This window comes from Paecilomyces variotii (assembly GCF_004022145.1).
Source record: "Paecilomyces variotii strain CBS 101075 chromosome Unknown C8Q69scaffold_7, whole genome shotgun sequence".
NCBI classification, from domain to species: domain Eukaryota; kingdom Fungi; phylum Ascomycota; class Eurotiomycetes; order Eurotiales; family Thermoascaceae; genus Paecilomyces; species Paecilomyces variotii.
This window is the reverse complement of record NW_021167146.1, coordinates 1,377,204-1,403,626: the sequence shown is the minus strand read 5'-3', so window position 1 is coordinate 1,403,626 and position 26,423 is coordinate 1,377,204. Positions and strand designations below refer to the sequence as shown.

Sequence of the window (26,423 nt, the reverse complement as noted above, 5' to 3'; positions counted from 1 at the left end):
GTGAAGGCGAAAATCAGTCCGGGCTCTTCGACTCTGCATTCTTCAACTCCGATTCTCCCAACGAGCACCTGACGAGTCTAGGCGTGAAGGACGCCGGGCCCAACGGGCCCCAGAGTGATAAAGAGAACAAGGATGAGGCATCTGCCTCCACGGCCGTTTAATGATCTGACATTGCGAACACGACTTCATAGATTTTTGTTCTGCTTACAACTGCATTATTCTTTTTAAGCGATGGCGTTGACCGGTTATACATTTTCATTCTGTCTGACATCAAAAACAAGCCACACTCGCTTGATTCAAGCAATGAGACGGCTTCTCTTCGACAATTTCACATTCATTTAGTGGTTTTTGGGATGGATGGGAACGAATTACACTGATGGTTTTCGTGCCGGGTTGGAGGTACTCTGATGTTTATGGTTACGGTTGCTTGGGATAGTGTACATAGCAATAATACCGGCAGCGAATTATAGCTGCACTGGGAAATTTCGGACGGTCTTTTGACCAGGGCATAGGATTTGCTTGGGATATAGGATAGGAAGGACACAGCGAGATGAAATCATCTCTCACAATAGCATTTAGTATATTAAATATGAGAGGTCTCAATGATCTACTTCGCACTCTACATATAGAAATATCATCGATCTGGAGAGGGGAGAGAGAGTCTTGAGGTGTTCCACTATTATCTGCAAAGCCGAATTTCTCCTATAGTAGATGTGTTTAAGCAGTAGACAGATTCTATAGTCACCAAGAACAGCATGTGATCTCTGCAAAAATGTTCCGCTTCATGACAGCCAGGATTCAAGCTATAACTATTGTTGATAAGATGCAAGATCATTCTGGTAGGGGCATTCTAACCTGCGTATTTCTAGATCCCGAGTAAAGGTGGTATCATACATTTAAAGAAACTAATATGCGCCTCTCTTTGCCTCCTATTATCTCTTCATTCATCCTGGTCTTCTTTTTTTCTGTCCTTTCTTGAGTATTTTCCATTCCAACATCGCAAACGAAAAAAGCGTTCATTCATTCGAATCATAAAAGATCTCCTTGAACCGATGCGTTGCTTCCACGGCTTGTTCATAGATCTTATAATCTACAGTCATCAACAATAACAACAAGTTAGCCACGAAAAGAAAAAAAAAAACGTTTAGAGAAACTGTATATAGATGGGAGTTGAAGAGAATCAAATGAATATACAACATACCGCAATCCGCTGGATTTCCCCAATCCGTCGATGCCAAAACGCGCAGACCGAGTCCCTATACAATTCATGTGTTAGTTATTAAATTAACCAGACACTTCCCCACTCCCCCCCCCCCCCCCCCCAACCGCCAGAACAAATTAACTGATTTATTTGAAATCAATGAATAAATTAAAAATCAAACATACCTGCCCACCCTCCAACTCAGCGACCTTTCCCACCACTTCCACAAGTCTCCCCATCTGCAGATGCGAATCCAACTTCAAGAGCAAAGTGACATCGCCGTTATTTCCACACGTAAGAGTCGCCGTGCTGCCATGGAGCGCAGTTACTGTGCCCAGAATACGGACTGTTTGCAATGAGCGATTGCCGCTCGAAGGATGGAAGGCGTGTATGTGCGCAGGGAGAACACGCGGGGTTTGGAGGGACATTGTGTGTATGGTGGATGGGATGTTGTTTCTTAGGAAGTTCTATCTGCTAGAGACGGGAGAAGAGCGATGTTGACTGATGGTAGACGTAGAGTAGAAGCTAGCGTAAAAGGTCAAAAGTGTTCGGTTTAATTCGTGAAATGGGCCGGTATAAAATAATAGTCGATCACAGAGATGTTTGACTGATTCAGGAAAGTGAAGGTCATCGCCCGCGCGTTTCGCGTAACGCGTAGTCACGTGCTTTTAATTGACGGGGTCATCTAGAGTGTTGGGTTGGAGTAGATTCTTTGAACCAGCATGACAACCACTTTGCTAGGTTCTTTTATTGCTTCATATGGCTGGTATTGGTAGAGACAGCTGTATGATTCGTCGAGTCTGAGGGGTTGTTTTTCGTCCGTAGAGCTTGACTGGGTACCTAGTTACTCTCGCTGGCAAACGCGCACTTGAGCAGGTTAGGTCCTGGAGAAAGCTTGCTACATTCATATCCAGTATTGAGTTATTGAATCTATCTGTCAAATCTATGATAATCAGTGGTGTCCATACCAAAACTGAAAAAAAAAAAAAAAATGGCTGGCTCAGTACATCTATATATATCACGTGATGCTACTGCTCGACTGAACATCGCCGCTTTCACAAGCTTCGCAGGCCTGGACTGAACGACAGCCCAACGACTCTGTCATCCTTAACGTCTAGGACCTCCAGAAAAGAGGACTGTTGGCGGGTCGCAATATATAAGAGACTTCGATTCATATATCTTCGACCTTAGTCTCACGCTTCGAGTCGCCAATTGCCTTTCGCCAGCGACGTCAGTTGCGGTCATCGCCGCTGTCAACATGCCTCCTCCACTCCCCTCCCAACACCGGGGCATGACTGCCAACCCTCTCAAGCCTGTCAAGCGCTATCGTCCGGGAAAAGCGATCGCGGAGGAGCCTTCTTCATCAGAAGAAGAGGAGGAGGAGGAGGAGGAGGAGCAGGCCAACGAGCAGGAAAGACGCAAGCAGCAGGAAGCGCAGCGAAGAAGACAGCAACAGCAGAGACAGCAAGCTCCTAAGGCAACCTCGTTTCCAGGTGCGGCAGCTGGGAAGATAACGAAGGGCGTGCAACAAGTGAAAATCGACGAAGATGAGGACGAGGAAGGGTTCGTTACGGAGGAAGAACTTGATGAGGAGGCTGCGAAAGCTGCCAGACCATCGACAGTAACAGCTGCTGCTGCGGCCGTCGCAGCCAGTGAAGAGGAAAGTGAAGAGGAAGAATCGGAGGAGGAAGAGGAAGAGTCTGAAGAGGAAGAAAGTTCCGAAGACGAGGCCCCTCGAAGGGTTCTACTACGTCCTACGTTCATCAAGAAGGATAAGCGTAATAACGGTGCTGGCCAAGCTGCAGATGCTCCGGCGGCGAAGACTGAGACGTCTGGAGCGGATGCCGCAGCTGAGGCGGAGCGTCGCAGAAAGCAGGAAAAAGCCGACCTGCTAGTCCGAGAGCAGCTGGAAAAGGAAGCAATTGCAAAAACAGCAGGCAAGAAAGAATGGGATGAGGATGAGCTGGCTGGCGACGAAGAAGCGCTGGACGATCGGGACGGGCTGGACCCTGAAGCTGAATACGCAGCCTGGAAAGTACGGGAGCTCAAGCGGATCAAACGGGAGCGCGAAACGATCGAAGCTGCAGAGAAGGAACGCGAAGAGATCGAGCGTCGTCGCAACTTGACCGCGGAAGAACGGGAACGTGAAGACCGTGAATTTCTGGAGAAGCAGAAGGAAGAACGAGAGGCGACTCGAGGACAGACGGGGTTCATGCAGCGTTACTTCCACAAGGGTGCTTTCTTCCAGGACGATCTGGAGCGTGAAGGCCTCGATAAGCGTAATGTTATGGGTGCCCGATTCGCGGACGACGTCAATCGTGAGACTCTGCCGCAGTACATGCAGATTCGAGACATGACAAAGCTTGGAAAGAAGGGACGAACACGCTACAGGGATCTGCGATCTGAAGATACAGGTCGATGGGGTGAAGGCTTCGACAACCGACCTCGTAGGGACCGTGATGTTCCCCTAGGGGTCCAAGATGAGCGATTCATGCCAGATCGCGGTGACGATCGTCGCAAAGGACCAACAGGCGCAAACGCAAGCGCTGTCAGAGAAAGGCGACGTTCGCGCTCTCGTACACCACCGAGGCGGCGCTCTAGGTCTAGATCTTTCTCGCCGAGAAGAGATCGCTACAATGACCGAAGTCGTTACAGAGACGACGATCGACGTGACCGAGACAGGTATCGAGACGATGACAGGAATCGTAGGAAGCGGTCTCCATCGCCCTATGATGACCGCGATAAGCGGCGGCGGGTGGACAGCGTCCATTGAGGTTGAAACTTCCGTTCTTCTAAAAGGAAAACCATGCATTTGTTCGGGCGTTCAAGGCGACTACTGGCTGTAATGGACAAAGTTGGTTTATGGCGTTCTCAAGTCGGCACGGACAGAAACGACCGATAGATATACTTCAGTTCAAAAGTAGAGCTTTTTCTATCCGGTTCTCAATCGGAACGTATATTGGTCGATATCTTGACATGAATCTATTAACTTGAAGATTAAAACGTAAAGAGTCTCTTCGATGGCTTTCTCTGTGCAACGCCTCGCCGTAATCATAATCTCGAATCAAAATGTCTAGAAAAAGAGCCCCGCGAAGAAATAACCCCTCAGTAACGCCGAAGCTGCTCATGATGCTTGCTCTTTTGCGGAATCAAGCGTCTCCCTCCTTTTCCATGTCCCTTAGGTTTCAAATGACTTATCTCCTTTGGACTCGATTATTTCACACCCGCCCTCTCCAGCATCTTCTCCCTCTCCATTACACTATCCCCGAACCTAACCAGGAAAACTGTCCGGGATGGCCACATCTCCGTACCCTGATTATGCGCCGAGACCTTTGCTTCGAAACCACACCCGTCACAAACACCTTCAATGATACCAGCCACGAAAGCCGCACAGTTCAACATGCTCATTTCCTTGGGCACGCTAATATACGTGTTCACCAACGGGTCGTTGTCTGTGATCATGTACTCGTTTGGAGTCTGCGGAGAGACGGAGTGTTCGAGCGCATCTGCTGGGCGCTGGAAAAGGAGACGCCAGAGAGGCCCGTGGATAAGATGTAGGAGGGGCAGAATGCGGAGGGGTCGGTTGGGAGGTGACGAAGACGTCGAGGAGGCGGTTAGGGAGGAGGATGTCGACGTCGATGCGGAGCGGTAGAAGAGGAGATCAAGCAAGCGGAGGCCGAGTGGGTAGCCTTGTTCGTTTAATCTGGTAAAGGAGAGAAGTTGGTCAATCTTCTTTCTTGTGGTTTATAGCTACTCATCCAAATCGCATCATGTGAGTAGATATACGCCATTATCCTGCCCAACTGGCCTCTCAATCATAACATATATCCAGCAAATAATGCTGTAGAACCCTCCCTCCTTCAAGAAGAATCAACGAATCCAGGAACTCACCTTCTCTCCAGGTCCTGAATTCCCGTAACCCGTCTCTGCGCATACGTAACCATCTCCGCAAAGAGATACGCAAAGCTCGCGCGGCTCAGATCCGCATTTCGACTCCGATTCAGATGTCTATCGTAGATGGTCTTGCGGTTCGATGGCACACGCAGGCCTGGCGAACTGGCCTGGTGGATTGTCAATACTGATTGCGAGGGATGGTGTTGATATGGCTTCTCGTTGGCGCCTGCGATGTTGGAACCGCTGCCGCTGTTCGAGATGATGGAGTGGCGGGCGGTAGAGGACGTTGACATGATGCCGTTTGGTATGCAGTGTTCAGTTGAAAGAGTTTAATGGGATGCAATGGGAATAAGGAGGGTATAGGTTTGCAGGGTGTCAGTTATTGTTGTAACGTAGATAGTCGTGGTGGTGGTGGACCGCGGGTTAGTCGGCGGGTGATAGAATGTCGAAAGGTACTTAGGAGATCGACGATTGGCAACTGGGGCATAGATATCACTTCGTGCCTATTCCTAAGAATGCATCATCGTGGCATTGCGGTGCTGCCTCCGTATGTGTACTGGAGAGAGATCGATGTATCTCCGCATGTCTCTAGCTTCCGCTCCCCGTAGTTAATCAATACGGCGGAGCAGACTACCGGCTGATGCAGTCCTGAAGAAGTAGCATCAAGCCACCACCTATTACTTCTGCAAGAAGAATAATATTCTGACAGTGATACGAAGTGTTTAAAGTACGTTGATCAATGCGTTTTGACACATTGGATGTCATTTCAAGGGGTTTACGGTTTGCATCATACGGCTTCACTTGGGTGAAATTATTGGCAAACATCCTTACAAGAGTCGATTTACTCCGCAGCCTACAGTATGCAAAAGCTTTTCAAGAACATGAAATCGAAATCGTTGCGGGATTCTCAATGCATTCAACAGACCGGGTATCCTAAATTTACACGAGCTACAACGAAGCCTGCCTTGCGACTAAACAGCACGAGGAAAAATTCGACTCCCTTGCCCCATAGTAACCAGTGTATCCTCCTCGTGATAGATATGTACAAGACTACCAAATAAAGATCGTCGATCAAACCCAGTGGATATGTTATAAACAGAATCTTCTGGGCCGCAAAATAAAAATACCTAAACTGCGCAAGTCATTAGCACTTCCGATTCCTGAGAATGTCGAATCGCGAGCCATGATCAACAAATGCAAATTTTTTTGTGGATAGAATCAGACATCCAAGGAAGATATTCGCGCACAGAGCACGTCTAAAGATGGGTTCTTATGGCGACGTGCTAGCGTGGAAACTGCGAATGTGGAAGGAATTTTCATCATATAGAAAGGAGGGTGTATTTGACCATGACAAGACAAGACAAAAGTGTAAGAACTTACCGAAAGAAATGGTCAGTCGAGATGGCTGGTCTTTGACTGGTTAGCAAAGTCTGCCAGAGCAGAGATCTTTGATCGGCAAGTTCCTTTTTTTTTTTTCCTTTCCTTCCTTTTTCACATTGTTCCCTGTCAGCAGCTCAATAGCCAGACAGATACAAGAGACTCATTTTTCTCCTCGCTGACTGCGAAGCTTGCTGGCAGGGGGATTGTTCTGTCGAACGTCGCGTGAGTGAAAGATGTGGATGAGAAAGAGAAAACTTTTCGGGAGGGCAGCTGGGCCTTTTATATTTTATATTTTAAGCGAGGCTGCCGGGGAAACCATCACTCCCCACCCGGACACCGTTATAGCGAACGGGAAGCTTCTAGAGAACCGCCAAAAAAAAAAAAAAAAAAAAAAAAAAAAAAGAGTGAGAAAAAGAGCCCCGCTGTGTCCTCAACTAAAAGAAAATCTAGAATCAAAATAATAGTTCTGTTGAGTTTTACGATTCCCTTGCGGTGGGTAATGATAACGAGCCATCTTGACAATAATAATAGAAAAGACTGGTATTTTCTATTTTATCGTTCAATACGAAATCTTGGTCATCTTCATGAATAACTACGCAAGTCTGAAGTGCACCATATTTACAGATGCAGAAGGGTCTATTTTCACGATCCAAACCACTTCAGCTACACGGTATTTAGAGTAATGTCTCCGTCGCGCTCATGATGCGCTGTCGGAAGGGCCTTCTTTGAAGGCTTTCTGTTTCTGTCTTGAATTCCAATTGAGTGTCTTCGAGATGCTGTGAACCCAGTCCTCACTCCGCCGCCCGGGCGGTAGGACATTCGCAAATGGATATCGAGACGCCGAGATTGTGACATAGTCACCCGGGTGTAACTCAAGTCTAATATCCCATTGTCAGCCTGAACCATCAGTCGTAAATTCCTCGCTAAGGCGAGCTCACCTGTCCCGTCCGTCAAAGCTTGCCCATGAAGTGGTACGCGCGTCATACGGTACACCCATTCGCAGGACGATCGTATCCGGCAGAATGATAGGTCTGAACGACAGCGTGTGGGCACAGATGGCCGTTACAAGCATGACGGGGTTCTCCGGATGCGAGAGAGATCCTCCCGCAGCGAGATTGTAAGCAGTTGATCCAGTAGGAGTAGAGACACAGACACCGTCAGCCAGGACGGTCGTAAAATGCTCATCATCGCCAAACAACTCGATGGCAGACATTGCTATATATCTCAGTCAGCAATCTATACACCAGAACCGCAGGTGAGGTCTAACCAGATACGTACTGGGATTGGGGCCGCGATCAAGGACGACATCGTTCAGAATTTCAAATACCTTGTCCGGAGTATGCGTCACGCAGTCTTCATATTCCTCACCAATCAGTTCCTCTACCAAGTCTCTCTTCTTGGGGCCATGAGCATTGTCCTCTCCATCCACAATCTGCTGCTTGGCTCGCATAACCGTGCATTCGAATCTTAACCTCAGGCTCACCACAACACCATCTCGGAAGGCACTGGTAAGTGTGCTTTCGTAGTGATCGAAGTCAAATTTGGTTAGGAAACCAAGTGAACCTAGAGAGAATGAGAGGACTGGCGGGACGATACGCTGGAACAGCCAGCTGGTATATAAAACCGTCCCGTCACCACCTAACGTGACGACGAAGTCAAATATATGTGGCTGGTCATGAGCCAGTTGGTTGTCCCAGTATTTTAACCTGCCTGCGGCAGCCGGTTCATCTCGAATCAAACCATCTGCATCGAAGTCCGGATGTTTTTGAAGTCTCTCCTCCACGTAAACGATGTAAGGCTTATCCCGCTCCGTCGAGAGAAGCCATTGGCAAACCCGTCTGGTCAAGCTCACCAAAGATTCGTCATGCGCTTTCGTCACCAGGAAAACAGTCTTCACAGAGAGCTTTAGCTTGACACTCCCCAGTTTCTTCGATAGCTTGCGCACATTCCAAGCCATGTCGGACAATTGCTTCTTTGTGAGATGCCGAGACTCCACGACGGATGGAATTGCCTCATCCGCCTGCTTTTTCGCATAATCGATGATGGACACGTTGTCTGCTTCAGTCAAATGGGTCGCATCATTGTTAGGCTCGTCGGCCGGCTGGCTTCTGGCCTCCTCAATGTCTTCGAGTCTGTTGCTTGGCGGTTCCCATTCTCCGGAGAGAAGGGAATGAACGAAGCAAGCAGTATTCCGGTCGCTTAGATCACGGCGCCGTGCGATCTTGGGGTTATCAACGTCGACAAGGGACGATTTTCGTCGGTGGTTATTGTCCGGGCGGAAGACTACCTTTACGAACCGGAGTTAGAATCGTCAAAAGCACGATAAGAGGCCGAAATGGAAAAATTGACAGGAAAAAGAATACCAGCTTACCTCTAGTTGCTTGTGAATCTCAGAATCGCTGCCACTCTCGTGAAACTTGATAGATTTCATCACGTTAGCTACCGGTCCTACGGTTAAGGCGGAGGGTGCTCTCACAACGTCTCCATCATCGATGGCAGAAGAACCACCTGAATCTCTGCCTGACATGTTATGAAAGCGACAGAATCAATCGGATTTATCACAACAATTGCGATTGCTGATATTCCCTTCTAGTCACGGCTAGAGGGAAAGGCAACGCAACTCGGATTTCTTTTGCTGCGCGGGGTTCGAGCTGGAGACGAAGCGGGAGGTGATGACGTCGCTACATCGCTCGCCTGTTTTCAGTAAGTATACGCTAGATGAAAGGAACCAGGAATGAGAAGAGCTGCGATACGGGTGATCACAACAAGAGTGCCACGGTATGGTTCTGTGTTATTATCCCTTCTCCGAAATGAATATTCCTACTAGGTAATTGTACGTACATACATACCTATTATTAAAAGCCAACCGGAAGCTAGAAGAATCTTTTATATATTCCGCATCCAGTTAAGTCAACAACACAGTGAGAATTAAAACATTGGCTTATTTGAAGGAGCATTTGAACCAACTATGAGCTAATAATAAAAGGTATTAAAATATTCTAATATGCTCGCTACCCCTCACACGCTATTAGGTCTACTTTAACCATTCCTAACGCCTCGCTGGACCACATAATATACACTGCACTTCTCTCCTCGAGGCCGTAGCCTTTGCATATAATAGGTAAATAAATCTCCGTTCTGAGCTATTTGCTGGATGTTCCTGTATTTTCGCCAAGTGTTACCGATTATAGATAGATGGATAAACTTATGCATTATGCTACCACCACTTCTTATCATCTTGACTTAAGAGAATAGGTATACCTGACACTGAGACAACTCGTTGAAATCACAGAGCTTTTCTAGCATCTAATGTCTATGAACCGAGGCACTTCAATGAAGTATTGCGATTTTACTAGCCATCACGTCTAGAGTTCCCGACGAGTCAAATCCTCCAGGAAGGAGAGCTTTACGCGCATAAGGAAAATCACCCGTGATCTTGCTATTAACTGAGTGGGACCTTCTCTACTGAAAAATAAACGCAGTTGTAATATCTGCCGTGGGCTCAAAGAAAAATACGAAGGCGGAATTGCCTACAAAAGATGCTCTCGAATTCATCTGCAGTGCGAATCTCCGCAGGTTTCGATTCCAGTGGACACCGTGGGAGTTCAGAATGAAAGGTAAAGATTATCTTGATCATTGTATTAATTCGCCGCTTTTGTTTTCTAATATCGTAACATAGAAATTTGACTAGAGATGAGAAGACTTGCCATCTTGCTATCTTGGACGAATTTCTCGGCATTTTCCTGGAAATATTATTATTGACGTTCGTAATATTTCCGAGAAAATACAGTAAAATGAGGACGATGAATGGCATCCCATGATAGAAGAACTTGGGTGCGATAATGAAGGTGGACCTGAGATTAATGGAGATAATTTTACTGCGAAAACGCTCCCTGATAACATTGCACGTATATAAAATGGATATCCACGAATCGCATATATTCCAATCTCAAAGTAGAGATTACTCAGGTGAACTTCCTCATTGGAGTTCCCCCCAATGTGTTAGGCGGAGAGTTTACCAGCATCTAGAGAGTTCTCGCACCGCAGAGGTATGTATGGTTCGTTGATCTCGGAACTTCCAGGTATGCACTAGTTAACTCTCTACCCATCAGGAAATCCATGATAATAAGATGGGAATAAGGGAATACTCCAGAGCTACACGGCTTCAGTCTCCTTTATCTCTAATCACTGCTTCGGTGGCATGCCTTCCGCCGAGAGTGCAGCGTATTGATGGCTCTTGCTATCGGAACTCAATTTGCACATGTGAACGAAAATAAGTTCAAGGCAAGGGATCTGAGAGATCTTGCGCCGGACAAGGATGATGGACCGAGCGAGAATAACGTAGGTGTCTCACTATATCGCATTGCCTACAAGCTGCTCCCGAATCTCATTACTATTGCTTCTACAGAGAGCGTCCAAGCGTGTCTCCTATTAGGGAAATCATACATTATACCTAGATTTGCAAGGGGCTCGCATGTACACATCTTGGTCTTGCTATCAGAGTTGTTATCCAGAATGGTATGCACAGGAAGTATACTGGGACTGAATGTGATCCATAGACTTTAGAGGAGAGAAATCGACTATGGTGGACTGACTGCATATATCATAGAGAGGCAAGAAGATCATATCTCTCAATGTCAGCCCGTTTCCTTTCCATGATTGACATATCATGTAGGCGAATTAGTATCTTACGTGGAAGACCTGAATCGATCTCCCACATCGAAGTGGATGCTATGCTACCTGTTGACGTTCCGGAATTCAGACATGGGAGACAGAGTTCCACTTTTCGTCAATATGATAGCACTGATTTATATGACTTTCGTAACCAGATACGCATTCAAGCAGTTGTTCATTCTTGACAGCTACCCTTGATATTTGGCCCTAGAAGCTAACGATGGAGACCCAGCAGCTAGACTTGCATTTTGGCTACTCTCATAGATCGTTCGATTTATATTCGTACTAAGGGGGAAGGCGCTCCACGGAAAGCTAATACCTTCGTTGATTAGATAAACGGTGATAATATCGAGATAATAACTACGCGACTAAGGAGGCATATAAATGCCTATGATACAAATGTTACTGGTCCGCTCTTTCTGAGGGAGACAGGCACTTGGTATACAGATGATAACTGTCAACTCGTGAAAAGCACACGCAGAAGACCGCGGCGGGAGAACGACTATTGATGTTATTACAGCTTCGTGTTTATTATCAGAATAGATACTTTCGTTGCCAAATAACCTATCTCCGACGGTGATAGGTATACACTGCCCGCATGGACTTTCAATACCACGGGAAAGTTATTACCACATTTAGAATTATTTCCATATCCTTGGATGTTCAGTTTGTGAAAGATGTTTTATATTCTGCTCAGTTTACTCTAGGACAGCGTCTACTCCGTAGATAGATTTGTAAACGTTGATTAGCTAGCTGCCTAAGCCGAAGCGAGCTCATGCGGCGCGTGTCTGTATATTTAGATCACCCCAGACTCAGAGGAAGTAAGGGGTGTGCATCAGAGCCTTCAGAGGCCAAGACCATCATGAGGACCACTGCAAGGTCAAGCCCAAATATAAAAATATAAAACTGATGCACACTTTGAATAACTAGCGCATCACCAAAAAAACAAAACAATCCACAGCACGCTCGTGCGTAGGTCCTGACAAGGACGATCCTAATTCCTCTCCTCTTTTGCTGATCTCTGTTAGGTACGTATAATCAATCCATGGCTGCAGAAAAAGTGATAGCTAGTCTATTCTCTCCACGCGCACTCGGTGATACTCCGTACACATGACCAGAAACCTAGAAGGGTCCATTGATGAACACCTAGCTGCTGAAAGAGCGTTGCTGACCGAGACCTTGCATTTAGCCTGATCAAATGACATTGATGTCAACAAGGTTCTGGGCGCGCAACAATCAGCCAGTGTGAACTTCCCTCTGAGCAAATTAGTAGTAGACTAAGGTATGGAGTAGCGATGTTACAGAAACATAGGTCTCAGCAGAACGCGCGGTGCTCTCTCGTGCCGATCCCCGCGCTACGTATCTCAAGGAGAGCGAGGGGTACGGAGTAGTAAAGTAAGATAAATGCCACGGAGATAGGGATGGCATTTGAAATTCAAAATTTCAGAAATTTCATGAAATTTGGGGGTCTGAATTTCATGAAATGAAATGTGTGAAATTTTGAAATGTTACTAATCAATTAGTAACCACCTAACTGAATTATTATTAGCTGATTTACTCTCCGTGTTTCCTAATTTGTAATAAGTGCGCCCCACTTATGGTCCGTGCGTTTCGAATTTCGAAACGAAAAAAAGGGTTGAAATTTCACGTTTCGTGAAATTGACCCCCCATTTCAATATTTCACCATCCCTACACGGAGACAAAGCTGCTTGCTGCAGTCGGGTGTTGCCGACGCAGCTAGTCTAAGTACAGGTCCAAAGTAAAACCATATGTAAGGTTACTAGACATGGTGCAGGCGAAAGGAGAATTTCTACCATCTCCACTTCCGTGGCAGGCAGTGCGGAAGCCTATGGAATCGAGGAACAGTAACACAGACATCAGAAGGTCGCAGGCGCCAATCTATCCATGATCCATTATCCAATCCCGGGATAGGAGTCGATCTTGACATGATGCAGCTCTGGCACCGGCGAAGGGGTAAGGTAGGAATGTATGTACGTCTGATCGCTCCAACCAAGGCGCATTGTCGCTGCATGTCAGCTTGGACCAGCGATCCGAAAGGCTAGTTATTCGATCTGAGCTAAGTCATACTGTCATAGGTGATTTGAACACGGGCAGTAGTCTAGTACTGCAACATATCACTCCTCTTGATCTTCCATCTGCCAGGTGACTAGGTGCTGACACGTCCCCGAAGGACAAAGATAGGTTACGTCGTGATACTGATTTATCGCAACCTTGATCTGACAGTTATTATCATGTCTCCATGGTTGGCAACGTGCATCGGACACAGCTCACCAGGACATGATATGGGCCAGGGATGGTGGATCAGGACCCCCCGACCGGAATGACTGACGGTTGTTTCTCACACACAGCTGATCCTGACTGCATTATTGCTGCAAGGTTGGGGGGAAATGAAATTTAGAAGCTCAATATTGTGGGAGATACGGACCACAAGTTTGTTGTAGTTACTGTATGGACTTTGCTGAGTGATGCCTTTCGCCCGATGCGTAGATACCATTTCCGGCCATAGGGAACGGGGCCAGACACGGGGTCCATACTCCATACTACTACGATAGCTTTGCAAGCCGACCTCGTAACTAACTATGCAGTCGGTCAGAAAGAAAGCAACATCGGTTGCACGAGTCAACACGGCCTACGGCCCTACCTAGATAGACGCAAGCCACTTTCATCGAGGCGCAGCCATCTAAAGTTCACCTCCCATGCTCTCTGTCGGTTCAGGACTCCAAGCCATGTGTTTATTATCATAATTACCTGGTAACAACCGCTTTGACAAGGCTCGATCTATGAGATCCGGAAAATGTGACCAGGGTCTGCAAACTGTCACAGTCACCGAGGACTAGAGCAAGTCAATCAATCAATCCTATTCGGCGGTTTCATCCAACCTAGCGAGAGTGCGACTAAGCCTCTAAGGTGACCATCCACTGGGGCCAACTTCTTGAACAACAATTCAAGAAGCGAGCCGAAGAGGCTTCTTCGTGATAATGCGGGATGACGCTGTCTGGTCGCAGAATCGACATCGCATCTGTCCCTATCACATCCCACTGCAGAAGATCCAGGATTGCTTACGGGCCTATCTAGTCAGTATAAACGCCGGACAAAGAAACCTACGCGACAGGTGTAGTGGACCCTTAAAACGACCTGGTGCTGTCGCAGACATGGGCTGCTGCTGAACAACATTATTCATGTACTCCGTCTTTTTGTTCCTTTCGTCCTTTTCAACCCCTGCCACTTTGGTCTTGATGGCAGTGGATCTGACTCCTGAGCGGCATGGTACTGCTTACTGATTAACGGCGCGTTGTGCCGTCCCCGCCATTCCTTGTCGCTGCTGAGAGCCCGGATGGTCTGTCTGTGTACGTGTACGGTAGTACACTCCGTGAAGGGTGGTGACAGCAGTGGCATCACGAGCTCCAAGTCTATCTACCCACTGATGATCCTAGGCAGCTTGTTTTCAGGGATAAACAAAACAGCTGAGGCAGGCTGCGTCCGGCTTCTTGTCGGCTGCGCTCGAAGATCAGAACACTCCAACGACAAACTGAAGGTGCAGGAAGGATCTGTACGCCGTACGTGTAGGCGTGGAGGCCCAAATATTGTACCGGCTCCGGATCCGGGAGATGATGAAATAATGTCTCGAGTGTCATGATTATTTTCACCCAGCAGAGGGTCGAAGCGACGCGGGCGAAGCCACCAGGCAAGGGCTAAACTGCTCATGGACCGCTGGTATTCTCGACGACCTTATCCGACTTTGGCCTGGTGATCGTTGGCCTAGGCGCTCAGCATGGTATGCAACAGTATCAGCTCCGAGCCGTTCCTTTTTCGCGTGGCTAAAGGGCAGAATAATAATGCTGGAGCCTAGAGTACGGTTCTGACTCCTGAGTAATAATAATAATAATGATGTGGCAGACTGTTGGTGCCAGGTGGTGAGATTCCACCCAGTCAACCTCGGTCCCCTGGGAGTCTGGGACTCTGGGAGGCTTGGTCACTACTACTGATGGATCGGTCGGATATTGTAGCCTCTCCTTGGTGCAGTCGAGTATCTAAGCCGCATGGATGATGAGTGGGTTCCAGTCTAGCTGTGCGTATGTCCTGTGTCCATTATTATTAGTACTATTATGATTACTGCACTACTATGTGGATGCGACGGCTCGTCTGCCCTTTTTCCCTCTTCAAATTTTTTTTATGGGATGTTAGTTAGTCAGCGGTCTGGGACACCACGAGACCCTGAGGCCTTGATACTTTCGGTGATCATTATTAACTGAGAATAATTATTTCTCTGGGTGGACTACCTCGCTAGGGGACCATTTAGTCTCGATATTATCCTTAACATTATTGCCACCCTCCAGTCTTGGACGATCGACCATGGTAACCCCTACGTCTAGAAGCCGAGAAGAATAGTCGGCGACGACTGAGGCGATCGGAAATCCGAGTCTCCCGTCTGAAACTCTGAACAGCACGGCGGGCGGGTATCTGAGGGAGACTTGATCGTGACCAGTCGTTGACAATTCCAGGCATCGTCCTTGTCTCTTTTCAGGTCTGATATCACAGATCCAATATTATTATACGACGACAGGGTTTGCGGCTTGCTTCCTTCTCTCGCCGATCGCAGGTGGCTTAGTCAAGGAAAAGAGTCATGCATTTACTTTGATCCTGCTTCCTAGAGCATCATTCACCTTAACTTTGGCTATCCCGCGGATCGACTGAAAAAGAGGTACCTCATGAGAGGCAACAACAGGAGCCTTTCCGAGTGTGGTCGGTTACTTTTCGGGAGGTGCATTTAATGAGCACAGGCTTGGTGGCGCTCCAGCCACATGGCTCACAAGTGATAAAATAATAACAATGGGGCGGATGCTCAAAGCCTGAGACATGACCACCATAGCGTCAGCTAGATCCACGGATGACAGACGGATGGACTCCTCCGGCTGAGATCCCAACTCTGGAGGGAGGTCCCTGCACCCGTCCGCCTGTTTCCAAGATGCCTAGAATCCAGCCACTTGAGGTAGGGATCTCTCTTCCCGTCAACGGTCTGCGTATGTGGCTATTCGGCCGGTGCCCCAATAAAAGATCAATAATCTTCTCACTTCTTGCTGGTTTTATCGGAACGTGAGACCAGTCATCGATCTTCGGATCGCCCCCACATCTTTCTTCTCTTCATTGATGGGCGCGAGCCAGCTCCGAGAGATGCAGCGAATCATTCGCATGGGTATCGGACAAGGTGTTTCTAGCGCATTCCCGGCGGCTTGAGACTGAGTAGGGCCAAACTCCATAAGAGTACGGAGTAATCTACCTAGTGCAGTGACATCTAAGCCTGAGCAAAAGAAGGCGACCAGGTAAGGATGATGCGTTCAAGGATCCAGACCGTGTAAAATTATTGTTATCGTTTATGGAAACCAGAACTAGAGATCATACCATATAACCTGTAAGGAGTAACGTCCGAAGATCTACCGTATGGCAAGTGAAGGCTGCGCTAAGATATTCTCGAAGATTGAAAGTGTTGGCTTGCAGTTCGGATCCACGATGCTGCACATTGGTGCAGTATACTTGTATTATTACTATTAGTGCTGGCTTCTTGGCGGAATGCCGTTTTCAGCTTGACATACGGTAGTTGCTGTGGTGGTCGTCATAAATTATTATAATAGTGATAAGAAAAATACGGAAATTGGGCGGCCCTTTGCGATAGTTAGCTTGCGGAGAATGTCGAGCCGTGCTTGACTGACCAGTGGCTGCCGGACAGCATGTTATCCCACCTAGTAGTGTTATGGATTGTATCCTAGGCTGCGTGGCGTGGATCAGCAGGAAAAGTCTATATACTTAGGTATGCATGGGCAAAGAAGAAAATAGTGTAAAGTGTATTATTGAAACAGAGATTGTCAAGGGCGAGAAGATAGTAGTGAGTTAGCCTAGATAGTTATTAGTTAGTTATTACGTAGTGTTAGTAAGGAGCTGGCAAACCTTGTGAGATCAATCCATGAACGGTCCATCCGCTAAGTCTCTAAGAACTTAAGAAGGAGAATGAGGCCCGTGGGTGCACACTATGGTATAAGACTCACATCGTGCTACGTAATTCATGTCTTCGTCCCGGCAGACCCACGGACCCGCGTGGTCGGGTTGATGCTATTTAGTCCATGGGGAGTCGGGACTGCCCTGTTTCCGGTCTGGAGTGTGTCTGACACTCCATGTGGGTTAAGATGGCGCACTCGAAATGGGAAGCTAACCACAAAGGATACTCCCCCTTTCGCCTTTTTTTTTGGCCCACTAGATATGGGTGAGTTGGGCAATCCGGGTCCCAGAGTTGCCCAGGGGATAAAACAAGTGTCGGTAGCCTCGGCTTGTTTATCAAAGAACGGTCGGGATCTAGACACTGTCTTGGCTATGCATAAGTATCATTTCTTAGCAAGACAGCAACTCCGTTAGTATGAGAAAGACCATGTGCGCGCGTTGATTGTCACGTTCCTTTTCCTCTATAGTCGGGCAGTCATGTTCAAGCGCACGAGAGCAACATGCGTTCTCTAAAGAACGGCGACTAGCTTGTACGGAGTGCTGTCGTGGTAATAAATCTGTCTATCTAGCGCCAATTCTGTGTTGCAGATCGATAACAAGGATCTCGCGGACCGCAGTATGCTCCGTCAAGCGGAGATTATGAGATCGTGCAATGTTGGGGGCTGGGCTTGTGGGAAAAAAAAGCGTATAGTCGACAAGAAGCGTGGCAAGTTCGTACTGTTGACATAGCTTTCTGAAACCCTTTTCCAATGCCCATTCTTTTGCCAAGGGGGAGACGACCTAACAAGGAGGATGTACATTTCACTGCCGTAAAAAGAAGAGCGTAGTTTCCGTAAACGCATGTTCACCCGGGGAAAGTCGTATTTGATCTTCACGAAAATAGGTTATCCGGTGACACTACAACTGGGATTCGGTCCCATCGCTGGTAGATTCCCTTTTTGACATAAGTGAACGAAGCTTCTGAGCCTTACCATCGATCCTGGTGAGATCGCATATTGTTTCTCTGTGCTTTGTATGTGATATTGGACTTTCATCTGTTCTCATATTCGAGACGTCGAATCATGCAAAAAAGAGGCACTACTTTAGTCTCCGTTAGCTCCATTATGGAGCGCTTCATACGTGGTGCTCAGGTGCTGTTAACTATCCCCCAGCTAGGAACCCCCTGGATGGTCATCGGCTCCGGTCCTTCGCTTCTCTAGGTGCTAGGATGTAATTAGTTCAAAGCCTCAAGACTCCAGTGCACGCACCATACCGTCCGCGTAGGGGAACGGCCTGCCTTGACCAAGATCGGCAGCGTGTCAACGATCTTCTGACCGCCTCTGGGACAGCGCGGGCTTGATCCACTCAGACTCCTGTTCTGGGTTAGAAGACCCCGATATATGATGACCCCTGACCTTCTGGAAATTTTTTCTTTTCAGTAGCCTTTCACATATCGTGGGTCACTAGTGGGTACTTCAAGCGGCAAGAGGGAGAGGTTTCCGGCGTACGATTCGCGAGCACCACTGCGCCGGAGGAACGACGGTTATATCGCCCGATTTAGCTGCGTTCGATAAAGCCCTGGCGCCAGTGGCGGGGCCGGGGTCTCAAGGCTCAAGCATGGAAGATGGCGGGGTCTGCAACTTCGGGTATCGCGACATCACGAGTACCAGTTGGAGCGTATCGAGAGTATTATTATCATTATTTTAGTCTTCGAGAGTGCTGAGGTCGGGCCTCCAGCCTGCGACAAGCAAGGTGGACTAATAATATGCCCGTCCGGCAATTAGCACTGCAAAATGGGCGTCCCATCAGCCGTATCCAATGGAGCACGGCAGGAAGCTTCTCTCCTGTCAGACAGTCTGGATAGATATGCAGAGACTTGTCACATCAGGCTCATCTCCTAGCCCTGGGCGACCTGGCAGTGGGAAGGCTCGAACGGGACTTTAGTAGTGTCTCCTCGACCATCATACTTTTGACCTCCACGTTCGTCCACCAGAGCCGGTCTCTCCGCTTGGCCACCTGGAATGCGGTGTGATTGCCAGTACAAGGCTCCACTGATCGAATGGCGTTGTGGATGGGAGCCAAAGAGTCTGATAACTTTGACCTGTGGCACCGACCGGGAATGACATAGGTCCAGTCCTTTTTCTTCCTTTTCCCTTTCCTTTCCTTTAGTGTAGAGAGAGTTGTTGTTCGACAGCCATGCTAACTTAGGTATCAGTTTGCGTTTGCTTGAAGGAGCCTAGTCCCAAAAGCCGCGTTGACGCGGTTGAGATACACGGGTATCGCTTTTTTTGATTACCGCTCGGCCTGTAACACGTCAAAGCATGGGCATTCCACTTTCTCGTAAGTTGTAACATAAACAGCGTATCGTACCACACTAAGCGCCGGGGCGAAAAGCCCAGCAGAGCCAGTGACAGCCACAGGTGATCCGTAACCCTTGCGTAACGAGTGGTGATGCGCTGACGGTATGGCGAAGAAGGGGGGAGAACATGTGGAGGTGCAAAACAGGACGATCGGGGTTGGATCGCGGTAGGCACCCGTTAGTTAGTGAGCGGCTAAGCCTCCAACGTTCCTGTTTCTGGGGCTCCTCGTTGTCGTGGATGGAGCTAACTAGTATGTAACTTATCATCAGCACGGACAAGGAATCGAGGTACGGAGTAGATAGGGCGAGACTGGGTCATGGCTTTTTTTTCTTCTTCTCAACTTCTCTCCCTCCTGGCGGGCCCCAAATTTAGTTCTGGCATGTCTGGCCGCTCGTCTGGCCGGTCCACCGTCCCGTACTCGACTCTCTCCACCAACAGAGAGTTTCGAACACTCTGGTGGCATGCAGCGCGCGGATTGATGCTGAGGGGGGGGCACATCTCGTCCCGAGACCAAGGGTCTCTGTCTTTCTCCGGAGCAGCCGTTCCTTGGATAGGTCCCCTAGTGTCACCGTCGTGTCATCTCAACATGTGCTATCGAAGGAGCAGCATCGTGGATCTGGGGCCGGGTGGATGGTGGTTCCCTATTATTGTTCCTTGCCTTGTGACCGCCCCTGTCTCAAGGCCTCTTTCGTTTCCTACTCTCTTATATCCTACTTTGGGTCTCGAACGTCTGTCAAGACGTATTACCCGGGGCTGAACTATACTGGTTTGTGGAAACGTCCTATATACATATATGTACAACTCCACATCCTGATTCTCTCTGCTTGTCTACAACACATACCTTATCTGATCTCCGATTGATGATATAAAGTTGTCTGACAGCAACTTGATCACACCAAAAGAGGTATTATATTATATTATATCTGTCTTTATGCGAACACAGAAAGAGTATACTGACGGCCAGGTAGAAACATCTGTTGCACTCGACAACTGGTTTACATGGCCGACTGTTGGCAGGGACAGTCCTCTATAGGAGGCCCGGGATGGATGCACCAAGGATTTCAACCGTACAAGCAGCAAACGGTGGCCGATCAAATAGCATGGGCCTTGTCCCGGATACGGTCATCTCGAATCTTGAAGCCTCGTAGTGCAGGCAATAGTCCCCATGCGACTGGGCGACGAAGGACGACAGTTGCCCACGGGCCTATGCAGCAATATCGTCAGCGACACAGCCAGGTGTACCGGACACCAATTGATGATGCTCTTTTTTCATCTGCTTATCAACAATGTCGTCCGATGAGCTGGCATCCTACTTCTCAGCAAGCCATGGTGTACAACAATATGAGCCGTGCAACTTACCCGGCCCCAGCCAATGATATTTCGCAGATGCCGCAGCCTGTCGTCCCTTCCACCAACGGCCTGGAGAATCTATCGTCATATCCTATCACAGGAGATTCTATACCGGACACCGATTTCTCCACCTTTCAACTCTATGGAGCGTCTTCCGGAAACCCGCAGTGTGCCTTCTCACAGCTGAACAACAGCTCCTCGGTTGACCCAGTCTCCTGGAACATGGATCCTTCTGGATTCTCTTGTCCACCGCAGGAATCCACTCAGGGATGGGCGCTTGACGGAATGCCTCTGGCAGATGGTGTGCCTACGTCTTATATTGGGGATTTCGGTCAGGAGAGCGTGCAGTCCTCGGATGACTTTACCGGCCCGCCAACTCCCAATTTTCTGCCCATCCAGCATTTCCCCGTCGATTCTGATCCGTGTCCTGATTTGACGTCTAAACCTGCATCTTCAGGCGATGAACTTGTGGGGGTAGGGCTGTACGATGAGCCTGACACGTCACTTGTGTCAGACCATTCTATGCTTAGAGGACTCAATGAATTTCAGGGTCCCAAGGGCAAAGGACTGAAATTGGAGGAGACCTTCACCCCATCCGATGACGAGGAAGATGGTGAAGAAGCTGAGGGTGGAGGCGACGAGGAGACCAAGGAAAGCGAAGGCAATGAAGCTGGTTCCCACCGAACGGACAGCCAGCACAGTCAGCAGGAAAGAGAAATGTTCGACCAGTCCGTCAACGCTGCTACGAACATGCTGGGCAAATCATTCTTATTTGACGAGCCCGAAGACATGATGATGGTCACTTCGCTACCGGACTGTCCACAGATGATGGGAGTCTCTGAGATCCCATGCAGCAATCTGGGTTACGGCTGGATATAGATTTTGGGTGATATTCTTTTCACGAGCCACAGCACGGAGTTTTGGGTTTATGGGGCACTGAGGAAGGACGATTGATACCCCGGGCTGTACAATCTGCATGTATGCCACTACCTTCACACAATGTGTATTGATTGATAGATTAGAACGCGGAGCCGAAGTAGCTCCCATATACAAAGTACCGACATTTGGAATGTGTCAATCCTTTTATCTGAAGAGGCCCTCTGTAAAAAATTCTTAACAATAGTACAAATCTTCGTATAGTGAAAGCATTGTTCTAGTAGTATTATCAGCACCTGGGTAGTGTTGTTAGACAGCGGGCGGCTGCCCGCACTTCCAGAACGAGTATAGCGCCTTCAAGAAGTCCCGACAATAACTACCACAGAATATTCTTCTCCAAAGGTTGACTTTAAAAGTTGCCAGCGCTGTACATCTCCTTCTGTGGACTTATTGGTGACATGTGAATTCTTGTTCTCTTACCTAAGGTTTTACAGCTGCTTGCTTGCTTGCTTGTATGCATCTAATTAAGTAGGGAAGAGTCCTACGTATCCTTCCCCGCACAAAAGATTTTCCGACGCATCAACTCTTTCACTAGACGAGCTTTTACAAGCATTCGGAAAGATCTAGAACAGCGTACAAGACGTTGGGAAATAATAAGATAACAATGGCAAAAATAATATTTACACCATGGAAGCAGCAATCAGAGCTTCTTGCCGTTCGAGACCGGTTCTACCCCTCGTCTTCTCAGGATGGTCCTGATATGCGTGCCCATGCATGTGCGACGGTATGCGATCTTCTCCCGAGTTTGAGCTCTCAAAGGCGGTCTGACTGGATGTATAGGTTGGAGCATGGAAACTGCGAGGGAATTTACCTCATGCTGTGGAAGCCACCGCGCTATTAACAGATGCTATCCTTCATGATGATGCTAGCAAAAACTCGATCTTTTCCATTAGGGCTACTTACTCTGCTGCATTCTGCAGGTACGTGCATCCGGAAAATTGGGCTTCTGACTGTTCTAAAAAAAATTTTCTGATTCGCTGGAAATAACAGATTCGTAACTGGTCTCGTTGATTCTAAACTTCATGGACAGAAAAAGACCATGTTTCAAAGGGCCATTGATCTCGGGCTGCCAGCATCATTCGTGGAACTGCGTCATGAGGCAACACATCGCGATCTACCTTCTCTGGTTGTATTGCGAAGTGCGGCGCAGAGATCACTAGAGTGGCTCTGGGGTTATTACTGGGCGAGGATTGACCTCCCTGCTACTACTGGCGCTTCTACTGCTCCTAGTATTGCTTTGGATGGAGATCTCGAGCAGCTAAAGCCTACTATCCGGAGAGATCTCGAGGATATTAAAAGAAACCTTGATGAAGTGGAACCTCCCCGCAAGAGAAGGAAATCCCAGCATGACTACTACCCGACAGCAGCGCGGCTGATCTCCATATGTGAGGGTCGTCCCGAGGGAGCTGTTGCATTGTCAGAGACATTACTTGAAGGGAAAACATTGTTCAGTGCTGGACAAAGGTGAGTGTTGCTTGTCAGCTTAGGCTAAGGAATATACTAACTCGCGTGTTGATAGTCTCGGGGCGCCTATGGATGAGGTGTTCGACAAGTGGGATCCAGTCTTGCAGACAGTGGCCGAAAAGAGCACTTCGTTCTTGACTACCTTTACTGAAGTGATGGCAAATGAACTGTCTGCAGGAAAGCATTCGGATGACTCATATCTTGAAGGGATTTATATGTGGCTGAACCACATACTTAACTCCGACACATGGAAGGCTAACAGGAGATATCTCTCATTGTCTTACATGCGGGCCGCCTGCGACGTAAGCGAGAATGAGTGGACGAAGAGGCTGAGACAGTCTTTACGAAATGACACTCATGATTCTGATGCGCATAACATTGAAACTGCCACTGAAGACCAGCTGCTTGCGAACACACAGATCGTTTCAGATGAGGATGAAGCACAACGGGTACTGAGCAATCACGGATGGGACCTCGCGGATACGTGGAGGAGCGAAGCAATTGGCGTGTCATGAACTTATTTTTGTTATGAAGCGAAATATACCTTACACTCTTGTATGATTTAGCAATGTAATACTAGTTGTAGCCACTGATCGATCATGTCGATGATATCACGTGAGCGCGTTACTTACATAAGGTTGGCATCATTACCAATCCATAAATCCCGAACGGCATCCCCGCATTGTCATCCATTTACGAGGGTTGTATATAGGCCGATGAGCTTCGTAAAAGCAATTCGACCACTGGTTAGACTCCGTCAGCCAAGTATTACAAGAACCATGCATATCCAATCGATTCCCATGTGTGAGTGTGCTCTAACAGGCCTGTACATGCTTCTGTATACTCGAAGCACTGATGACAAATTACTAGGGACCGGGAAGGGCAACAATTATGCCTACCTGGTCACTGATGAACCTACGAAGGATTCGGTGATAATCGATCCGGCAAACCCACCAGAGTAAGAATTGTTGCTGCTACTGGAGTTCAAATGTCATCTAATGAACACAAAGGGTTGCTCCCGTGTTGAAATCCCAGATCGATTCCGGCAAGATCAATCTCACAGCAATCGTAAACACTCACCAGTATGTACAGCGGATAGATGTCATGTTTACGAATGTCACTAACTGCTGAAAAGCCACTGGGATCACGCCGGCGGAAACGATGAGATTGTAAGCGTACAACACATTACGTGAACTTGCATTGTGCTAACTATGGTTAGCTTAAAGAATTTGGAAAACTCGCAGTAATCGGTGGTAAGGACTGCAAGTCTGTGACGAAGACGCCCAAGCACGGAGAGACTTTCAAGATCGGTGAACGCATCTCTGTCAAAGCGTTGCACACTCCATGTCACACGCAGGACAGCATTTGCTACTTCCTCGAGGACGGTGATCAGCGCGTTGTTTTCACGGGTGACACGCTTTTCATTGCAGGTAAGGACGTGGAATGTGTATAGGTGCCTTTGATACATGATTAACGAAATATCACACAGGCTGCGGACGATTCTTCGAAGGCAATGCGAAGGAGATGCACAAGGCTCTGAATGAGGTCCTTGCAGCTCTACCGGATGATACAAAAGTCTATGTAAGCATTCCCCTCGTTTGAATGAGAAGTACCAGGATTGACAAAGCCTAGCCTGGTCATGAGTACACAAAGTCGAATGTCAAGTTCTGCCTTGCAGTTTCTCAATCGGAGCCGATTAAGAAGCTTGAGGCCTTTGCTGCGCAAAACCAGCAGACTCAGGGGAAATTTACCATTGGAGACGAGAAGGTAAGTTATAACTAGTTAGGTGGACGCGTAGATGAAACTGACTGAGTTATAAGCTTCACAACGTCTTCATGAGAGTCAACGTAAGTTTAACTATAAGGCTGTCTTCTTATTAGCCATTCATTAACCACATTGAGCAGGATCCGGTAATCCAGAAGGCCACAGGCAAGACAGACCCCGTGGACGTGATGGCCGCTCTCAGAGAAATGAAGAACGCCATGTGAAGCCCTTTTGCGAAACTGTATATCCGAAATCGAGACGGTATTCCTTGACGGGAACTACGGACTACATCTATGTTACATTTCTATCTAAGATAAAATGGCGCTTCCGCGCGGCTTGCTTTAGCGTGGTGGCGAAGTGGTGTTGAAGATGGCGTGAGAAGAGAATTCAAGGTGGTGATATTGGAGTAGATGTGATTTGACTGATGTCAGAGAATATGAAGCTTTTCCGGCTACGATCCCAAAGCATCCTTCTTAACCGTCTAGATACTTGTAAACTTAGAAATAAGGCAGTCGATATTACGCCCTTCGATCGACCTGGACTACCTATCGCTCAATATAGGACTCAACCTCAGCAGGACAGAGAAAATACAGACATGTAGAGAGACAATGACAACCTGGAGGAATTGTACAGTCAACATTTGACATCTGAAATATCATCCTCTGATCTAGCTGCCTTTTCTAATTAATAAACCCCACAATGTTGCTCTTTATGACCAGTTCCACGAGTATTTCCGCAAGTCGCAGGTTCCTCTACTCGCTACTCATCTGGGGGTAAGAATGATTTCTTCTTCATTCCTCCCGGAGCAGAGACTTTTAAAGAGGGATTTACCGAATTCTGAAATCAAGTTTCTTGACGTTGGTCATTTTGCGATTGAGAGTGATCCTGCCACGATTGCCAAAAGAGACATTGGACTTTTTGGCTCAAACCAAATCTTGAATTATAAACGGGTCACGACTGAGTCTTCTGTTTATCTATTAGTTATATACAGGTTGGAATAAGTAAGCATAGCCGAAGAACATATTTCTCATGAGAACTAGCAATGATTACTATAATAGCGATAAGAACTATGATGAAACACAAGTCATCTTCCCTCTTAACGAATTTCTAGTAGAAATATGAGTGAATCTGTTAATTCCCCATTATTATCGCTCAGGTAGGATTTACCTTTTGGCGTCGCACGTATCTACATAACAGTAAGTACCCAGCGAAAGAAAAAAAAAAAAAAAATTAATAAAATAAAATAGATAAATAAATAAACGTATCCTACGAGTAAAGGTTATAACTAAACTGATCACGTAGCCTTTACAAGCTTCTAAATCACTATTCTCGAATATTTAACTTCAAAAGACTTAACCTTATCAGACGAATACTTACTGTCCACTGTTTACACCTGGACGAATTAACTT

The 26,423-nt window shown here is 47.5% G+C and overlaps 8 protein-coding genes across 8 annotated transcripts; 5 read left to right on the top strand and 3 right to left on the bottom strand.

The window, feature by feature from the left end:
• Positions 1-925: 925 nt before the first annotated feature.
• Positions 926-1,954, bottom strand: C8Q69DRAFT_303516 (replication factor A protein 3). The gene is made up of 3 exons (XM_028627179.1): positions 1,387-1,954; positions 1,202-1,256; positions 926-1,090 (listed from the first exon to the last, which is right to left on the bottom strand). Exons 1-3 carry the CDS (start codon positions 1,627-1,629, stop codon positions 1,017-1,019), a joined length of 372 nt encoding a protein of 123 aa, XP_028484396.1. The 5' UTR covers positions 1,630-1,954; the 3' UTR covers positions 926-1,016.
• A 323-nt stretch (positions 1,955-2,277) lies between these two features.
• On the top strand, positions 2,278-4,130 carry C8Q69DRAFT_471363 (putative microfibrillar-associated protein MfaP1). The gene has a single exon (XM_028630899.1). It carries the CDS (start codon positions 2,460-2,462, stop codon positions 3,972-3,974), a length of 1,515 nt encoding a protein of 504 aa, XP_028484395.1. The 5' UTR covers positions 2,278-2,459; the 3' UTR covers positions 3,975-4,130.
• C8Q69DRAFT_471360 (BET3 family protein) lies at positions 4,131-5,814 on the bottom strand. The gene is made up of 2 exons (XM_028630898.1): positions 5,093-5,814; positions 4,131-4,904 (listed from the first exon to the last, which is right to left on the bottom strand). The coding sequence occupies exons 1-2, from the start codon at positions 5,386-5,388 to the stop codon at positions 4,415-4,417; spliced, it is 786 nt and encodes a 261-aa protein (XP_028484394.1). The 5' UTR covers positions 5,389-5,814; the 3' UTR covers positions 4,131-4,414.
• Positions 5,815-6,903: 1,089 nt separating this feature from the next.
• On the bottom strand, positions 6,904-8,974 carry C8Q69DRAFT_471358 (putative NAD kinase). The gene is made up of 4 exons (XM_028630897.1): positions 8,847-8,974; positions 7,754-8,762; positions 7,414-7,690; positions 6,904-7,353 (listed from the first exon to the last, which is right to left on the bottom strand). Exons 1-4 carry the CDS (start codon positions 8,904-8,906, stop codon positions 7,173-7,175), a joined length of 1,527 nt encoding a protein of 508 aa, XP_028484393.1. The 5' UTR covers positions 8,907-8,974; the 3' UTR covers positions 6,904-7,172.
• A 1,731-nt stretch (positions 8,975-10,705) lies between these two features.
• Positions 10,706-11,347, top strand: C8Q69DRAFT_445666 (hypothetical protein; the record flags this gene model as incomplete). The annotated part of the gene is made up of 3 exons (XM_028629080.1): positions 10,706-10,816; positions 10,933-10,993; positions 11,151-11,347. 3 exons carry the CDS (start codon positions 10,706-10,708, stop codon positions 11,345-11,347), a joined length of 369 nt encoding a protein of 122 aa, XP_028484392.1.
• Positions 11,348-20,378: 9,031 nt separating this feature from the next.
• C8Q69DRAFT_302888 (hypothetical protein) lies at positions 20,379-21,785 on the top strand. Its single transcript, XM_028627177.1, has one exon. It carries the CDS (start codon positions 20,500-20,502, stop codon positions 21,727-21,729), a length of 1,230 nt encoding a protein of 409 aa, XP_028484391.1. The 5' UTR covers positions 20,379-20,499; the 3' UTR covers positions 21,730-21,785.
• Positions 21,786-22,116: 331 nt separating this feature from the next.
• C8Q69DRAFT_471303 (cell morphogenesis protein Las1) lies at positions 22,117-23,881 on the top strand. Its single transcript, XM_028630896.1, has 4 exons — positions 22,117-22,510; positions 22,567-22,706; positions 22,777-23,250; positions 23,306-23,881. The coding sequence occupies exons 1-4, from the start codon at positions 22,391-22,393 to the stop codon at positions 23,763-23,765; spliced, it is 1,194 nt and encodes a 397-aa protein (XP_028484390.1). The 5' UTR covers positions 22,117-22,390; the 3' UTR covers positions 23,766-23,881.
• Positions 23,882-25,578, top strand: C8Q69DRAFT_471300 (glyoxylase). Its single transcript, XM_028630895.1, has 9 exons — positions 23,882-24,054; positions 24,121-24,208; positions 24,261-24,332; positions 24,386-24,419; positions 24,470-24,680; positions 24,740-24,831; positions 24,883-25,017; positions 25,071-25,097; positions 25,155-25,578. Exons 1-9 carry the CDS (start codon positions 23,967-23,969, stop codon positions 25,236-25,238), a joined length of 831 nt encoding a protein of 276 aa, XP_028484389.1. The 5' UTR covers positions 23,882-23,966; the 3' UTR covers positions 25,239-25,578.
• The last annotated feature ends 845 nt before the right edge of the window (positions 25,579-26,423 follow it).

Bases quoted from the DNA above. Each gene is read 5' to 3' on its own strand.
- C8Q69DRAFT_303516 (XM_028627179.1), bottom strand. From the start codon at position 1,629: ATGTCCCTCCAAACCCCGCGTGTTCTCCCTGCGCACATACACGCCTTC. The intron at 1,257-1,386 runs GTATGTTTGATT...TGAATTGTATAG, and splicing joins CTGAGTTGGAGGGTGGGCAG to GGACTCGGTCTGCGCGTTTT. The intron at 1,091-1,201 runs GTATGTTGTATA...TGATGACTGTAG, and splicing joins GGGAAATCCAGCGGATTGCG to ATTATAAGATCTATGAACAA.
- C8Q69DRAFT_471303 (XM_028630896.1), top strand. From the start codon at position 22,391: ATGGCAAAAATAATATTTACACCATGGAAGCAGCAATCAGAGCTTCTT. The intron at 22,707-22,776 runs GTACGTGCATCC...TGGAAATAACAG, and splicing joins TACTCTGCTGCATTCTGCAG to ATTCGTAACTGGTCTCGTTG. The intron at 23,251-23,305 runs GTGAGTGTTGCT...GCGTGTTGATAG, and splicing joins TTGTTCAGTGCTGGACAAAG to TCTCGGGGCGCCTATGGATG.
- C8Q69DRAFT_471300 (XM_028630895.1), top strand. From the start codon at position 23,967: ATGAGCTTCGTAAAAGCAATTCGACCACTGGTTAGACTCCGTCAGCCA. The intron at 24,055-24,120 runs GTGAGTGTGCTC...ACAAATTACTAG, and splicing joins TATCCAATCGATTCCCATGT to GGACCGGGAAGGGCAACAAT. The intron at 24,420-24,469 runs GTAAGCGTACAA...AACTATGGTTAG, and splicing joins CCGGCGGAAACGATGAGATT to CTTAAAGAATTTGGAAAACT.
- C8Q69DRAFT_302888 (XM_028627177.1), top strand. From the start codon at position 20,500: ATGGCCGACTGTTGGCAGGGACAGTCCTCTATAGGAGGCCCGGGATGG.
- C8Q69DRAFT_471358 (XM_028630897.1), bottom strand. From the start codon at position 8,906: ATGAAATCTATCAAGTTTCACGAGAGTGGCAGCGATTCTGAGATTCAC. The intron at 7,691-7,753 runs GTACGTATCTGG...TGAGATATATAG, and splicing joins TGATCGCGGCCCCAATCCCA to CAATGTCTGCCATCGAGTTG. The intron at 7,354-7,413 runs GTGAGCTCGCCT...ATGGGATATTAG, and splicing joins AGCTTTGACGGACGGGACAG to ACTTGAGTTACACCCGGGTG.
- C8Q69DRAFT_471360 (XM_028630898.1), bottom strand. From the start codon at position 5,388: ATGTCAACGTCCTCTACCGCCCGCCACTCCATCATCTCGAACAGCGGC. The intron at 4,905-5,092 runs GTGAGTTCCTGG...CTCCTTTACCAG, and splicing joins ATTCAGGACCTGGAGAGAAG to ATTAAACGAACAAGGCTACC.
- C8Q69DRAFT_471363 (XM_028630899.1), top strand. From the start codon at position 2,460: ATGCCTCCTCCACTCCCCTCCCAACACCGGGGCATGACTGCCAACCCT.